At 33.5% G+C, this 15,928-nt stretch overlaps 2 protein-coding genes and 1 long non-coding RNA gene across 3 annotated transcripts; all 3 read left to right on the top strand.

Annotated features, from left to right (window-relative positions):
* The first annotated feature begins 5,142 nt into the window (after window positions 1-5,142).
* Window positions 5,143-7,931, top strand: LOC107946992 (protein HOTHEAD). The gene is made up of 6 exons (XM_016881511.2): window positions 5,143-5,616; window positions 5,745-6,084; window positions 6,169-6,470; window positions 6,556-6,953; window positions 7,026-7,591; window positions 7,679-7,931. Exons 1-6 carry the CDS (start codon window positions 5,532-5,534, stop codon window positions 7,719-7,721), a joined length of 1,734 nt encoding a protein of 577 aa, XP_016737000.1. The 5' UTR covers window positions 5,143-5,531; the 3' UTR covers window positions 7,722-7,931.
* A 405-nt stretch (window positions 7,932-8,336) lies between these two features.
* On the top strand, window positions 8,337-9,851 carry LOC107946994 (uncharacterized). Its single transcript, XR_001697036.2, has 2 exons — window positions 8,337-9,096; window positions 9,646-9,851. It is a non-coding gene; the product is annotated as an uncharacterized lncRNA (long non-coding RNA).
* Window positions 9,852-12,008: 2,157 nt separating this feature from the next.
* Window positions 12,009-14,302, top strand: LOC107946993 (uncharacterized). Its single transcript, XM_041107430.1, has one exon. The coding sequence runs from the start codon at window positions 12,229-12,231 to the stop codon at window positions 14,128-14,130; it is 1,902 nt and encodes a 633-aa protein (XP_040963364.1). The 5' UTR covers window positions 12,009-12,228; the 3' UTR covers window positions 14,131-14,302.
* Window positions 14,303-15,928: the final 1,626 nt, after the last annotated feature.

Below are 15,928 nucleotides of genomic sequence, written 5' to 3'. Positions count from 1 at the left end.
CCATATAAGGCAAGGCTTGGAAGCAAGCTAAGCACTTGTCGGCGACAACTAGGCTCATGAATTCTTCGTATTTTATACATAATCACTACATTTTTAAGTTTCACAATTTCATAAATAAACAAATTAATATTTTTTTTTACAAATACTTATAGGAAAAAAAGCATTAATAAATCTATAGGTGAAAATTTTAAATTGCACCGATCATATATGAAATAATGTATACACTCAACTCAAGTAACTACTTTTCTTGGCCTTAAATCTATTAGGGCACTTATATAACAAGCACGCCCAACTGCCCCCTCTACCTACTTGTCCGTACAATGTCTATGTCCATATATAACAAGCAAATAAATTCTGGTAGACACAGCAGAACTATATCATATATTTTAGGGGAAGGGTTAATTCTACCAAACACCCTCAAATTTTTTTTTTTTTGGATTTTAAATTTATCTCAAACTTCCAAACATTTTAATTGAATCTTAAAAGTATTAAGATTTATTTCTTATTACTTTTCAAAAGTGTTTTTGAAACCATAAGCAATACTAAATAAACAACTTTTGAACTTAAATTAAAATTACTTACAATATTAACTACTTACAAATATTTAAAACTTATATTACATATATTAAAATATTAATAACGAGTTATAATAATTTTTTTTTATATTTTTACTAAAATATCATAATATTAACAAATTTGAATAATACTCAAATGCATATTTTTTTACTTCACAACATCATGTCTAAAATAGACATTTTATTTTTTAAAAGCACTTTTTGGCAGTAATACTGACCACTTAAAATTTAAATCAAACTTTTTAAAGGCACTTTTTATAAACATTTTTTTTAATTCAAAAGCACTTTTCAAAAACAATGAGAAATTAACCCTTAGTTAGTATTGTAACACCCCTTACCTAATACTGTTGCCGGAGTCGAGCATAAGTCGTTACTTGACTTAACTTAAAAGTTCGGGGCATAAAAATTTACTTTCAAATTTAATTTCATCATTCATAATAAATTTGTCCACCTGCGCAGCAGTCACTAAAATAATTATAATTCAAGCTACGAAACTCGAAATTTAGATCCGTAATTTTTTCCTGAAACTAGACTCATATATCTATTCACCATAAATTTTTTAGAATTTTTGGTTTAGCCAATTAGTACAGTTTATTAGTTGAAGTCTCCCCTGTTTCACTGATCGACTATCCTGACCACTCATCACTAAAATTTAATTATCTCTTATTACAGACTTCATATGGTGCTTAAACTTATTTATACTGAAAATAGACTCATTAAGGAATCAATAAATATAAATTATAACTCATAATTCCTTCTGTACAATTTTTAATGAATTTCTAAAGCCAGAACAGGGGACTTCAAAAACATTCTTGCCCTGTTTCACTAAAATTCAAATATCTAAAAGTATATAATTTTTTTGCTTACTCCACTTCTTTCATGTGAAAGTAGACTCTTTCAGCTTTGATTTCATATCTCACTCAACTTCTAATTCTATTTCTACTATTTTTGGTGATTTTTCAAAGTTACATCAATGCTGCTGTCCAAGAACTGCTCCATTGCAATTTTTAAAAAAAATTCAATATAACCCCTTTATAATTGTCTAACCTTCCCTGCAAATTTCAAATCACAACCAATTCCAGTATTTCATCTACTTCATTTAAATATTAATGAAGTTCAACCAATCAACCATTTCAAACTAAAAACATGTATATATTTCAATATCTAACACAACCATAACATTCAAATTTACTTTGCATACTTAGTCATTCATTCTATTACTTTTTACTTCAATTCCCTATACATGCCATATAAATTCAAAAAGTTGCTTAACATAATCTATCGGAGTATATCTGGATAGTGTGATTCTTGATGTAGATCCGATCCTCTGAATGTATAAATACGTTAATCTACAAAAACAATAAACACACACATGTAAGCTTATAGAAAAGCTTAGTAAGTTCATAGGCATAAAACATAAATCTTACCAAACACTTGTACACTTATACAATATACACCATTACTAAATTTACCTGTCAACCACAATCTTTGGTGAGTTCCTTGGTATAAACTCACTACTACTTATTCTTTTACCATAATTCCTTTAGGCCCATTTGTCACTTACCATCCTTGATCAAAATTAAGGAACGGTCACGGAAAATTGAGTACTTCACTTTCACTTTGCCATAGTATAACTATGGTCTTACGTATGATTATTTATCATTTATCCCTGATCAGATAAGTGTAGCTAAGCTACCACTTATCACTTTGTCACTTGATCAGATAAGTATAGCACATATCACTTTTTCACTTGATCAGATAAGTATAACACTTATCACTTTTTCACTTGATCAGATAACTGTAGCTAAAGCTACCACTTATCACTTTGTCTCTTGATCAGATAAGTGTAGCACTTATCACTTTTTCACTTGATCAGATAAGTATAGCTAAAGCTACCACTTATCACTTTATCTCTTGATCAGAAGTACTCAAATCCGGTGTTCCGCTTAATTTGATCATTTATTCGATTTTCGCATTTTTATTTTACTTTCTTTTCAACACTAAATACATTTCATCATACATTATATAATTCATGAAATTAACATTTAATCATTAAATTTCAGCCATATGAACTTACCTGGGTCGATTTGCAGAATTTGTAAAAGTTCAGGGACTAATCAACTACCTTTTCTTTTCCTCGGCTTGCTTCGGGTTCTCGATCTAAAATACAAATTTATTCATTCATCAGCATATAATTCTATTCTAATCCATTTCACAATTTATGCCATTAAATTTTCGAAATTACACTTTTACCCCAAACTTTACAATTTTTACAATTTGGTCCCTACTCAATTAACCCCTCAATTGATCTAATTTTTCTCAATCAACACCTTTTCCAACTATTTTAGACTACTACATAGCCTTTCATATTCAAAACCGCAACATCAAACCCTAATTCCCAACTTTTTTACAATTAGGTCCCTAAAATCAATTTCTATCAAAATTACTTTAATAGAATCATCATATAACGAAATCAAAGCTTTAATTCCGTGCTTATTCATCATAAAAATTCAGTACTCATCAATGGTAACTCTCAAATCAGCCATAAGATCAATAACTAATGAAACAATTGTTGGACCTAATTGTAAAAGTATCAAAACCACAAAAATTAGAAGAAATAATCAAGAATTAAACTTACATGATTCAAATATATGAAAAATCAGCTTGTAGGGGCTCTTCAATGGCGTTTTTTGGCTGATAATTATGAAGAATTGCCTAGAAACTCTTTTAATTGAGATTTTTATTTGTTAACTTTTACAAAATTTCCAATTTTACCCTTATTACATCACTTTTCCAGATTTTTCTTGCCCAACTGTCCAGCCCATATAGTTTGGGCCTAATTTCCTTTTAAATCCCTCCTTTTTAATCACTTAAGCTATTTAATCACAATTTAACAAATTTTACACTATTTTCAATTTAGTCCTTTTTAGTTAATTGACTATCCAAACGTTAGAATTTTCTAACGAAACTTTAATACCAACTCAATGACACTCTAAAAACATTTCTAAAAATACTTATGGCTCGGTTTAAAATCTTTGAGGTCTCGATACCTCGTTTTCAATTTTAATTATTTTAATATTTATTCCTAGTACACTATTCACTATTTCAAAAATTTTCCCAACTTCACATTTACTTATTCTCACTAAATTAATAGTATTTTCTACTCATTTGTCAGATTTAGTGATCTCGAATCACCATTCCGACATCACTGAAAATTCAGGCCATTACAAGTATTGTATCAATTAGATTCTCTCATCAAAGTTTAGCTATTAGCTTGCATAATACAAACTCAAATATGACATGAAGCATATTTAAAATACATTGATTAAATTATAAACACATATGTGTACCTATTGCATTGACGGCTTGGTTTCACTTTTTTAACGTGTTATGCCAAAGTTGTCCATGCAATAGGTACAAAATTGTTTACAGTTTAATTTACGTATTTTTGTTAGGTCGAAATTTACAAGCAAAAACCAACCAGTGTCAACTACTTCAAGTACTGGTGAAGAGCAAAGCAGAAAAAAATAAACACTTGGTATGTTTACGTAGTTCATTTCCCCTATGGTTTTATCCAAAGAGATAATTCACTATCTTAACATCTCTCACAAGTGAGGATAAGCACTAACGCTTACCAGATTAGCAAACTCACTTTTGCACCTAATATACTCTAAGTTTTTCCCCTAAAAACTTAATAAAAACCAAGTGACTCGCTTGATTACTTAGTACTTTGAAAAATAAGTTCTAAATAACAAAATAAGTGCTAAAATTTTCCATACACTTAACCTACACAAGCATTTCAATATATAAAAGTTTAAGGCTTTTAAGATAAAGGTAAATTACAATCAATCTTCCCATCAAAATAGCAAAATAATCAATAAGGATAATATATTCAATATGACAAAGATAAGTCTTCAAATTTTCAGGATATGCTACCAAATTACTCGTTCCTATCCAATCTTCTCAAACTGGGGAAGTCAATTTGCTTGATTATGTTCCTATAACGGGTTTAGATATTATAGAAGGATTTGCACATGTCTAAAATATCAGCAAATATCATAGCCCAACGATTATGTTACAATAAATTACCTATTTCATATATGACAAGTTATGAGGTTGAGCAGTGCTAGAATCAATGGACACTGTTGTGGCATCTTCAAAACTGCCTCAACAGTTTTTTTTTTGATAAAATATTAGGGGTGAGAGATGGAGGTAACATGGTTTGAACCCGTGCCAAACGAGTGTCTAACAAGAACTTTAATTATCTCTCCACACAAGTCAAAATGTGTACAATTGAATTAAAAATCTAAGTTTTATATATACATTTGAACTATAATCCACAATTTAAAATATACTTTAGGTCATATCCGAACTAGCATTTAAGACCAAAATTGATACAATATTGATATTTTGAGGACTCAATTAGAAGGCTTTAAGGTTCATGGACCAATTTGAAATCCGGACAATACTTTGAGAAGATTAGTGAAATAAACCCTAAAAAAAGTAGATTTGAAAATCACCCCTCTTCGACTTTTATTGAGTATCCGAAGTTTCATTGTCCTAGGCCCTAGCCTTCTCTTTTTCCGGGTGAAAAAAAAAAGTAGTTAAACTTAACTCTGGGTGGATCTCCTGCAAATATGTTTGCTCCATCGAAATCACATATTGTGCATTTTCTTGAACATTTCCTTAAAGCTTTTGCCTACAAGATTGGACATTCTTCACCTTGTTTTTGGCTTTTATGACCGATAAACACAATCAAGAATCTTTGTTCCCATAACCTATCTCCGTAGACATTGTTGCTGGATTGCCCTTCAACATTTTTTTCTCTTTGTTTTATGTAGTCTATAAGAGGCAAGACCAGGTTTTGCACTTTGTTGGTATACATGCATAGGACGATATATATATATATATATCACAAGCATTTGTTAACAATTTGTGTGGTATCATTTTGAGACAATGAGTACTCTTGGATGGTGGAGACTTGTTTACGCTGCCTTTGCTGGATTTCTCCTCTTTCATGGCTTTTCTGCCTCTGAAAACGGTACTACTTATTATGTTATACCTGAAATCTTAACATGAAGTTTATTTTTTAGTATAAAAAACAATTATTTTATTGCAAAAACGTCGTGAGGTCCTAAACTATATATGAATATATCTGCATCCCAACAGCCCCAAACTACTCCTTCATGCACAATGCAACATCAGCACCATTCTTGTCTTATTACGACTACATAGTTGTTGGTGGTGGCACCGCTGGCTGCCCCTTAGCTGCCACATTATCTCACCGTGCCAACGTCTTGCTCCTTGAACGAGGTGGCTCCCCCTATGGTGACCCCAACATCACTAAATTGGTTAATTTTGGTGCTTCCCTCTCCGACCTTTCCCCGTGGTCCCCGTCACAGCGGTTTATCTCCACGGACGGCGTCATTAATTCACGAGCACGCGTGTTGGGCGGCGGAAGCTGCCTGAATGCGGGGTTTTATACACGCGCTTCTCCTGAATATATCAGGTACCAAGTTTGCATCATATGCTCAGGATATAATTTTTCATATGTATGTGTGTATATGTAAATCTGTTATGTTTTTATTTTTAGGCAAGCGGGGTGGGATGGAAGATTAGTGAACCAATCATACGAGTGGGTTGAAAAATTAGTGGCATTTGAGCCACATTTGGGGCATTGGCAATCGGCTGTGAGGAACGGTTTGTTAGAGGTTGGGGTGGTGCCATTCAATGGGTTCACCTTTGACCATATTAATGGCACCAAAGTTGGTGGGACAATATTTGATGAACAAGGGAACAGGCACACAGCTGCTGACTTGTTGGAGTATGCCAACCCTCGGGGTCTCACCGTCCTTTTGTATGCTACTGTGCAAAAAATCTTGTTTAGATTTAGAGGTACATTATCTAATAACACAGCTCAAATGGTCAAATTCTATATTTATCATACTACCAAACCATTATGTCCCATTTCAAATAACAGGGAGAAGAAGCAGACCAGAGGCATATGGTGTGATTTTCAGAGATGGATCAGGGATTGAACATAGAGCATATCTTAAATATGGGTTTAAAAACGAAATCATTATATCTGCGGGAGCATTGGGAAGCCCACAGCTGTTGATGCTGAGTGGAGTAGGACCGGTTGCTCATCTTAGAGCTCACAATATCCCAGTGGTGTTAGACCAACCCTTGGTTGGCCAAGGCATGTGTGATAACCCCATGAACGCCGTTTTTGTCCCGTCTCCAATTCCGGTTGAGGTTTCGCTTATCGAAGTCGTTGGTATCACACATTTTGGGAGCTACATTGAAGCTGCAAGTGGTGAAACCTTTAGTGCTTCTGTTACTACTACTTCAAGAAACTATGGCATGTTCTCACCTAAGGTATAATAAGTTTTGGAGGCTATTCATTTAAGCTTAGAAGATTGAACTGTACTCTACAATTTTACTATGCAGATTGGTCAGCTATCTACGGTGCCACCTAAACAAAGGACCCCAGAAGCCATTGCCAGAGCTGTTGAATACTTGGATAATCTTGACCAGGCAGCTTTACAAGGTGGATTCATCTTGGAAAAAATTATGGGTCCGATCTCAACAGGCCATTTGGAGCTCCAAACCCGTAACCCAGACGATAACCCATCCGTCACCTTCAATTATTTCCAGCATCCACTAGACTTGCAAAGATGTGTTCAAGGGATTCAAACCATAGGGAAAATCGTTGAATCGGAGTCATTCTCTAAATTCAGATATGATTACATGTCTTGGCCAGGACTCGTTAACATGACAGAACATTCCCCAATAAACTTGCTGCCTAGACATTACAACTCCTCAATCCCACTTGAAACGTTCTGCAGAGACACCGTGATGACTATATGGCACTATCATGGTGGCTGCCAAGTTAGTAGGGTTGTTGACCCCGATTATAAGGTTCTTGGTGTCGAAGCTCTAAGGGTTATCGACGGTTCCACTTTCAACTATTCGCCTGGGACTAATCCTCAGGCCACTGTCATGATGCTTGGAAGGTAGTACATAAATTAATCACTAGCAGAAATATTCATTTTATGTTGGGTTTTTTAAAATTGACATTTTAGTTTGATGTGATGATGCAGGTACATGGGTGTGAAGATATTGAGAGAGAGACTAGGCAATTAAGAATCCGCATGATTCGTTATGGTTGATTTTTATTTCTTTGATCAAGACATGATGGATGGATGGATGGATGGATGGATGGATGGATGTTCTTGACTTGTCATTACGTATTGAGTGGTCCAAAATTTGAAGTCTTTAAGTTAATACATTTGTCAAAGAGTTGCATTAATGGATGTTTGACATTTAGAAATGTTATGTTTATTTTGTTGTTCAGTTGTTTTTGCCTTTCATGATAAATCTGGTTCAGTGATCGAACAATAATTAAAACACATATGAAAAATCAAAATGCTATAAGAAACTAAACAAAAATACATACATCTTACTTTTGTACTAAAAATTTTATAATTTTATCTCCATACCTACACAAAGTTATGGGTCAAACACAAAATGACTAAGGTTAAATGCTACCATTTGTCCTTTTACTTTACGAAAATTGTGAATTTAATTCATGTACTTTAATTTAATCGAATTTAGTCTTTATATTTTTCGAATTTCAAAATTTTTGTCTTGGCCCAAACGGTAGTATTTAGATTTGTTTGGTTAAATTTAATTACTAGTAATGTATTATGCGTAGATTTGGCCCATATTCTCGGATTGGATTATTATAAGTTTCGATACTTTTTAAATTTTGAAAATTGCAGTCTTGATGCAAATAAAAGTCATTAATCCATTAATTGGAGTTTTAGTGAGTACTATGTGTAAATAATAAACTAACATGACATTATACATATGATAATGTGCCTGCCGCATCAAATTTTGAAAATAATAGAGCTTTAACTTAATTAATTTTGACGGTTATTGTTTGGAGAAGACTGAAATTTTAAATTTTGAAAAAGTATAGGGACTAATAGTAGAATTTAACCAAAAATTTAATGTAAGGAAGACATATACTAGTATGGGCCCAGTTTTTAATAGCACCTAGATAATATTGGGAAAAGTTAGGCATCTTCCCTTCTTTACGCTGGTTTCTCCCTCTTCCTATATTCAAGAGAATATTGACAGCATTCATAAGTCAAAATCAAGCAAAGCGTAGAATCTGTCAAAGAGACCCCTTTTTTTTCCATGTAAAAAGAGCCTTCTGCGTAGAAAGCAGGCACCAAAGGAAAGGATATCCTCAGCATATGCTATATCCTATATGTGCCTTAAACAACTTATCCACCATTGGTGCATGTTGTTTTAAGCCCTACTTGTGCCACAAAATCAATAAATTGATCATCACTAAGTCCTGAACTGGTTGCAGGGCTTCTCTGCATTGGCAGGTAGATGATAACTCCACATCATGTAGTTAACCTGCCAAAGGAGAGTTGCCCTTTAACTGATTCAACTTAATAAATCATCCATGTATATAGCCCCTTTTGTTCGTAGCTCACTCAAAAAGGTAAGATATCTTCATTTTTCTCTGTGGCTTTTGCATTATGTTGCACACATTGTGTTAATTAATCATATCTTTTCTGCAATATTGCCTGTTTTTGGGTGGTAAGAGAAACTGTATTGTGTCATAGTTGGTAAAACTGTTATGGCTCACGGCATCCTTGATTCTGGTTTTGTTGGAAGTTGGGGCAATCAATGCCCTGGTTTCACATTTGTTACATTGCGGCCTGACATAATTAGTCAGCTTCTTACATATGAACTCTTAACTTTCTATCTTGGAAAAATGGAGTGTGAATATTTGAACTCTAAGCACATTATTTGAACTCAGCTGTGAATCTCCCCTAACAAAGAGGTGCAAATTATTGAGAATTCACCCGAGATGTTGGGCATGGAGTCACAAGTTCTCTAATAATCAACCAGTCCATTACTACTGTTCTACAAAGGATATCTTCTGACCACATCATAATTATTACCATCCATCATAACCAATCTTGGTATAGTTTCACATTGTTATTACAATTTCTTTTTGCTTAAACTACATCCTGTCTTTTTGCAGGGCCTAAATTTCAATACCGCCGAGGATTTATTTTCTTTCAACCTGTTACCAGAAATAGTAATATTCGCGAGGATTTTTATTTAAATTCATTCACACGATTCAATCAAACCACATTTAACGAGTAAGATTATTAATCTCATAACATGTAGTTCATTATAAAATCATTGAGTAAAATGATTTATGTAAGTGCGTTGCATTGAGGAATATCTACTAAGCTATTATAATTTGATTGGAATGTTTTGATCAAAATTGTTTCGATTTATAATTGATGATTTATGAGAATTTTTAGCACTCGTAATTGAAGATAATTCAAGCAAGAATTAAGAAAAGCAAAGATATAATCAAAATTTTTAATGTGATAGGAGATTTTATTTGAGGAACTGATTTGTAGTATAAAATTGTATAATTAAGTTGGCGTGTTTATCATATTACATTTTCAGCACGTTTGGTTTGCAAAAATGGAATAGAGTAAGTATTGAATAGCTATGGATGTGATGAGAATAGAATAAGAATGTTATAAGTATTATGTAGTTTGGTTCACTGAATGGGCTAGATGTATGGGAATATGCAGGGAATAAGTATAAAAAGATATTAATATCCTTTAACTAAATAAATGGTAAAATTATTTTATGGACCCTTCTCACCACATCATCCATAGTCTCTTACAATAATTTAATGACATTTCATCAATTTTTTTCATGTCATTAACACATGATTTTGGTTTTTTTTTACCCAGAATCTCGAAGCAAAATCTTAAACCCCAAACTTAAAAGCTTAAACATTAAACCCCAAACTCAAACCTTGAGTTCAAACTCTAAACCCCAACCTAAACTTGAATCCAAACGTAAATCTTGAACCTTGAATTTTCAAAACCCCAAACTCGAACTCGGGGTTCTAGGTTTGAGACTCAAGGTTTAGGGTTTAGGATTCAGGGTTCAGGGTTCGGGTTTGGAGTTCAGAGTTTTAGGTTCGAGATTCTGTGTTCAAAATAAAAAAAAAACTAAAATTATGTGTCAATGACATGGAAAAAAATTATTGAAATGTCATTAAATACTTGGAAAGAGACCATAAATTATGTGGTGGGAAGGGTCCATAAAAATTATGTATAAGTTACTTTAAAAAATTATATTTCAATAATTCATTCCTCTTAAATTAATGCAACGTTACCCCTACTAAATTATGTTTCCTAAAACAAAGGGTTTGCGTTTTAATTTTGGTAAAAGTCTATTGAGAGTACTTGTACTACCATATAAAGTTCATTTTAATCCCTCGGCTTAAAGTTGTTTCTGGTTAGCTTTTATATATTAAAAATTTATTCAAATCAAGACACTTTTACAATTTATTGTTAAGTTACTGATAATTTGCCAAAATTATGTTAAGCCGAATGGCGTGCAATAGTTTAAAATACATAAATTTTTTGAGATGGTTGGGGTTTTATGGGTTAAGTCGGATTATGGAAAAATCAGTTGGATATAATATAATTTTGTTCAAATTATCAATAATTTAACAATAAATTATAGTTATGTTATGACTTGAATTTTTTTTTAACTAACTTAAAGCAACTTTTAGTAGAGGGACTAAAATAAACTTGATATAATAGTATAGGATTCCCGGTAGATTTTGACCTTTAAATTTCATTGCTCGCATCGGATAAATATGCGTTGTTGTTCCAAAATCATCCTATGTTTGCTGTAGTTAGGAAGCATAATGCTTTTGGAAGACGTTCGGCACACAATCCCAAATTTCAAATACAAAAACAGAAAAACGACGACTTAGCCAAAGAGTCTTTGTTGATGCAACACTCGGGGCCGGGTGGAAAAACACACCATCATATAAGAGAGTGAATCATAAGAAATCAATAATGTTTACACAATTAAGGCAATTAATAAGCTGTCAACCTTAAGCAATGGTTGAATTCTCATTCTGATTTGGAAACCTTGGCTTGTTTGTAACACTTCAATATCTTTTTTTATGTTCAATATTATATGGATAATCATGTTGCTCGGACTGTTTCTTATAGTATTTGTGTTCTAAAATTGGATAGAAAGATATGATTTCTAGAAATTATTAAACAAAATTAAAAGAAAAAAATTATACTTATATTATATATATATTCGATACTTATACTCGAATTTGAGCAATTTACGAGTATCGACATTGACATTAAGGATTTCTTTTTCTAACATGTTTTGATTCATTTGATGCGTGTACATAAAAGAAATTTCTTAGAAAAGGGATCACTTCCTTAAGTTTCACAATTTGATCAATTAAATGTAATGAAGAAGCTTAGGTCATTATTCATTAGACAATACAAAGTTGTCGGTTTAGTCTTATAATTCAGTCTCCCTTCTTCCCATCTTTTGATTTCTTTTCACTTTTACTTCGTAAGGAAGTACTTCATGTTTGAGATTAACAAAGAAAATAGATTTAATCAAAAACAATTGTGCATTAATTAGCAACACATTGGATCATGCATGTCTTTTATAAACTTAAGTTGAAGAACATGCATTGAGTATGCTTCTTGCTGAATGTTGATGGGGGTTTCCATTAGACAAACCTTTCCAATTCTCATAATACAAGACAATGCAATCACCATGGATAAGAGACGCCGCAAAAGCCTGCTGTTCCGGTTGTTGTCCGAATCCATTTCCAGGACTTCCCCAGTCTCATTCTGCGACGTCTGAGACTCCGATCACCGCGGCGGAGGCATTTCGATACAAGTTTGAGGTAAGCACGGTTGCTACTCTCTACCCAAATTTCAACTTCACCAACCATGAATCCCTTCCTTCATTTGAGGAAACTTTTTCTTATTTCAACAAAGTGTACACTCAATATTCCCAAACGGATGAAGCTGACAAAATCCGAGCTCATGAATACTATCATCTTTCCATCACCAACCATGTCTACCTTGATTACATTGGCCATGGCCTTTTCTCTTATTCTCAGCTTGAAAATCAATGTCCAGGATCTCCTGTTACTTCATCATCTTTAGAGTCCCCATTTTTTGATGTTTCCTACAAATCAGTAAGCTTGAAATCTCAGCTATTGTATTGTGGTGAAGAGTCGGAATTTCAGTCCAGTATGAGGAAAAGGATCATGGCTTTCATGAATATCTCAGAAGCTGATTACAACTTTATTTTCACTGCAAATCAATCAGCTGCTTTCAAGCTTGTTGCAGAGTCTTATCCATTTCAGTATAATCGAAACCTTGTAACGGTTTATGACCATCAAAGTGAGGCCGTGGAAGTGATGATTGAGAGGTCTAAGAATAGAGGAGCAAAAGCCATCTCGGCTAGTTTCTCATGGCCTAATCTGGAAATACAGACGGACAAACTGAGGAAGAAGATAAGTAAGCTCAAGAAAAAAGGACTTTTCGTTTTCCCACTTCAATCAAGGGTTACAGGGTCGAGATATTCATATACGTGGATGAGCCTGGCAAGGGAGAATGGGTGGCATCTGTTGCTTGATGCATCTGCATTGGGAGCTAAAGACATGGACACCTTGGGGCTTTCTCTCTTTAGCCCCGACTTCCTGGTTTGCTCATTTTACAAGGTTTTTGGTGAGAACCCATCTGGATTTTGTTGCTTGTTTGTCAAGAAATCCAGTACTTCAGTTCTGAAAGATTCAACCACAAGTGTGGGAATAGTGAATCTTGTCCCTGTATCATGGCCAGCTCGAATCCCCGATAAACCAGCTATAGTTTCTAGCATTGAAACAAAAAAGAAAGTGGATGAATTTCCTCCTATTCAAGGTTCATTCTCAGGCCCCTTCTCTATCCAACACAAGAACGATGAAGATGAAGCCAGTCATGAAGTACAGAAACCTGAAGGAAAAGGAACCAAAACAAAGAAAAAGACTGTATCATTTTCTGAAATTGAAGAAGTGATAGAAGCATCCTTTGAACCTGGTAGCACCAGCAATACCCTTGAGAACAAAAACCCAGAATTCGAATGCAGAAGCTTGGATCATGCAGATTCATTAGGGGTGGTACTAATCAAGAGCAGGACAAGGAACCTGGTCAACTGGTTGGTGAATGCACTGACGAGCCTTCAACACCCACATTCAGAAACCGGAGTCCCTGCTGTCAGAATCTATGGACCCCAAGTAAGCTTTGACCGAGGACCCGCCGTGGCATTCAATGTATTCGATTGGAAAGGAGAAAGGATCGATCCTACAATGGTGCAAAAGCTGGCTGATAGAAACAACATTGCTTTGAGCATTGGAACTTTGCACCACATTTGGTTCTCGGATAAGCATGAAGAGGAGAAGGAGAAGAAGGCATTGGAGACAGTGTTGTCGAGCAATAGGAGAGATAATTTGGGTTGTGGAATAACAGTGGTCACTGCTGCATTGGGATTCTTCACAAATTTTGAAGACGTGTATAGGGTATGGGCATTTGTTTCCAGGTTCTTGGATGCTGATTTTTTGGAGAAAGAGAGATGGAGATATAAAGCTATTAATCAGAAGACAGTTGAAATCATTTAGACTCTCAATCAATCATCAGTTTAATGAAATCTTATCCAACAAAATTGTAATCAGCCTAATGTTGAAATTCAACAACCAAAGGGTTTCCATTTGTAGTAGATTAAAGACAGATTTTAGTTTTCCAAGGCTACCTAGTAGATAGACCCTATTTTAGGGGTTCAATTTGTCGAGTCGGATTGGATCTTATCAACTTTGGAACTCATCTTTGCATCCATGACCCATTGATGCCAAGCCCACTTCTTATCATCCCATTAAAAAAGTCATAGAGGCCCGATATATTGGAACATAAGCCCAAAGCAATATATAACGTTTGACTAAAATCAAGCTATAGTGAAAAAACGTTTAACTTAAGCCCATTGCTTCCAAGGAAAAATGCTAGCAAGAACACAAACGACACTAGCATAAGCTACATTAAAATAATAGATTTCAGCCACCAAATTAGACCTCCACAAGCCGGTGCATTCCGTCTGTCGACGATGACCACGTTCTTTTTAGTGTAACCAGCGAAACCTTAGTAAATACTATTGAAACAAGCGTCATGACTTTAAAGATATCGAATCTATGACTGATTAAAAAAAACGAGTCATAATCAATTAAAAAAATTTCTATTTCCTCTGAAATCTCGTGTTTAACTTTTTTTTTTTACTTGCATTCAAGCCCAAGTAGTTGAACTAGTTGGTTTTCAATAAAATAATTCAAAATGTGATTGATATTTTTGTTCAAGAATTTTGGGCGAAGCTTGTCAAAGGAAGTGCCAAAAATGAGAGTGATGCACTAAGCCCTAACATAGGGAAGTAATAAATCAAAATACAAGTCAAAGCATAGGCTTTAAAGTCACGCACTCAATTTGTTTACCACCTACCGCTTACTTAATATTTTTCCTAATCTTTTAAAACTATTAATTAATTGAATTGTTGTGGAATTGGGGAAGTATTATTCAATTTCAAGTGGGCAGAATTCAAGACTGCTTTAGTCCAAATGTTTGGGCTTGAAAATTTTTGGATAACTAATATTTTATTTTATAATTGATAAAATTGACGACTATCTGTACCGTAATTAAAAAATGAAAATAATCATTAACTAATTAAATTAAGATTCACCAAAACTTAATATTAATTAGAGATATATACAAGAGTTAATCACAATTTTCTAAATAATTATTTACAAATTTTACAACAACATGAAAAAGTCAAAATTCATTAGACATGGTCTTATAGTTGAATAAGATTACCCATTATTGAGGTTATTTTAGACAGTTCATTAATCACCTTACATTAAATTAATTAAAAGACTGCGCCTGCTATCTTACCAAACTAAATTAGGCTTACTTCACAAATTAAACACCACATGCATACAATTTTTTTAGATTTATTTCTATATGAAATTTTATTGGGATTTCCTATAGAAAAATCAACGTGAAGAATAAAAGTAAATCGTTGGTCAATAAAACTTGGCTTGCCTACTCCCCGGCCCGCTTTATGTTTTTATTTTTTAAATGGTTATTGCATGTATTTTCTTCAATTCTATTTATATTACATATTTTTAAAATATGTTTCATCTTAATAAGTAATATTATTACCTTTGGTAGACCATAAAAAAAAATAGGGTTTACATTCTGCACTTCTAATAAACACACATATATATATTGATTGATTTTTGCCAACCTTGGTATTTCTTCGATCAGATGCGCTTATATTTGTCCGGGCTCGGCCCAACCCGACTCAAAATAAGAAAAAAATTTATTATTTTTATTGTTTTGATGTCATTTTACTATTATATTACTACTATTTTATTGTTA

Source organism: Gossypium hirsutum, chromosome D12 (assembly GCF_007990345.1).
Source record: "Gossypium hirsutum isolate 1008001.06 chromosome D12, Gossypium_hirsutum_v2.1, whole genome shotgun sequence".
Taxonomy (NCBI): domain Eukaryota; kingdom Viridiplantae; phylum Streptophyta; class Magnoliopsida; order Malvales; family Malvaceae; genus Gossypium; species Gossypium hirsutum.
The sequence above is the reverse complement of the archived record's forward strand: the minus strand, read 5'-3'. Positions and strand labels throughout refer to the sequence as shown.

What these genes read in the sequence shown, in the direction of transcription:
- LOC107946993 (XM_041107430.1), top strand. Translation starts at nt 12,229, where the DNA reads ATGCAATCACCATGGATAAGAGACGCCGCAAAAGCCTGCTGTTCCGGT.
- LOC107946992 (XM_016881511.2), top strand. Translation starts at nt 5,532, where the DNA reads ATGAGTACTCTTGGATGGTGGAGACTTGTTTACGCTGCCTTTGCTGGA. An exon ending in ATGGCATGTTCTCACCTAAG is followed by an intron (nt 6,954 to 7,025) that starts GTATAATAAGTT and finishes TTTACTATGCAG; the next exon opens with ATTGGTCAGCTATCTACGGT. An exon ending in ACTGTCATGATGCTTGGAAG is followed by an intron (nt 7,592 to 7,678) that starts GTAGTACATAAA and finishes GTGATGATGCAG; the next exon opens with GTACATGGGTGTGAAGATAT.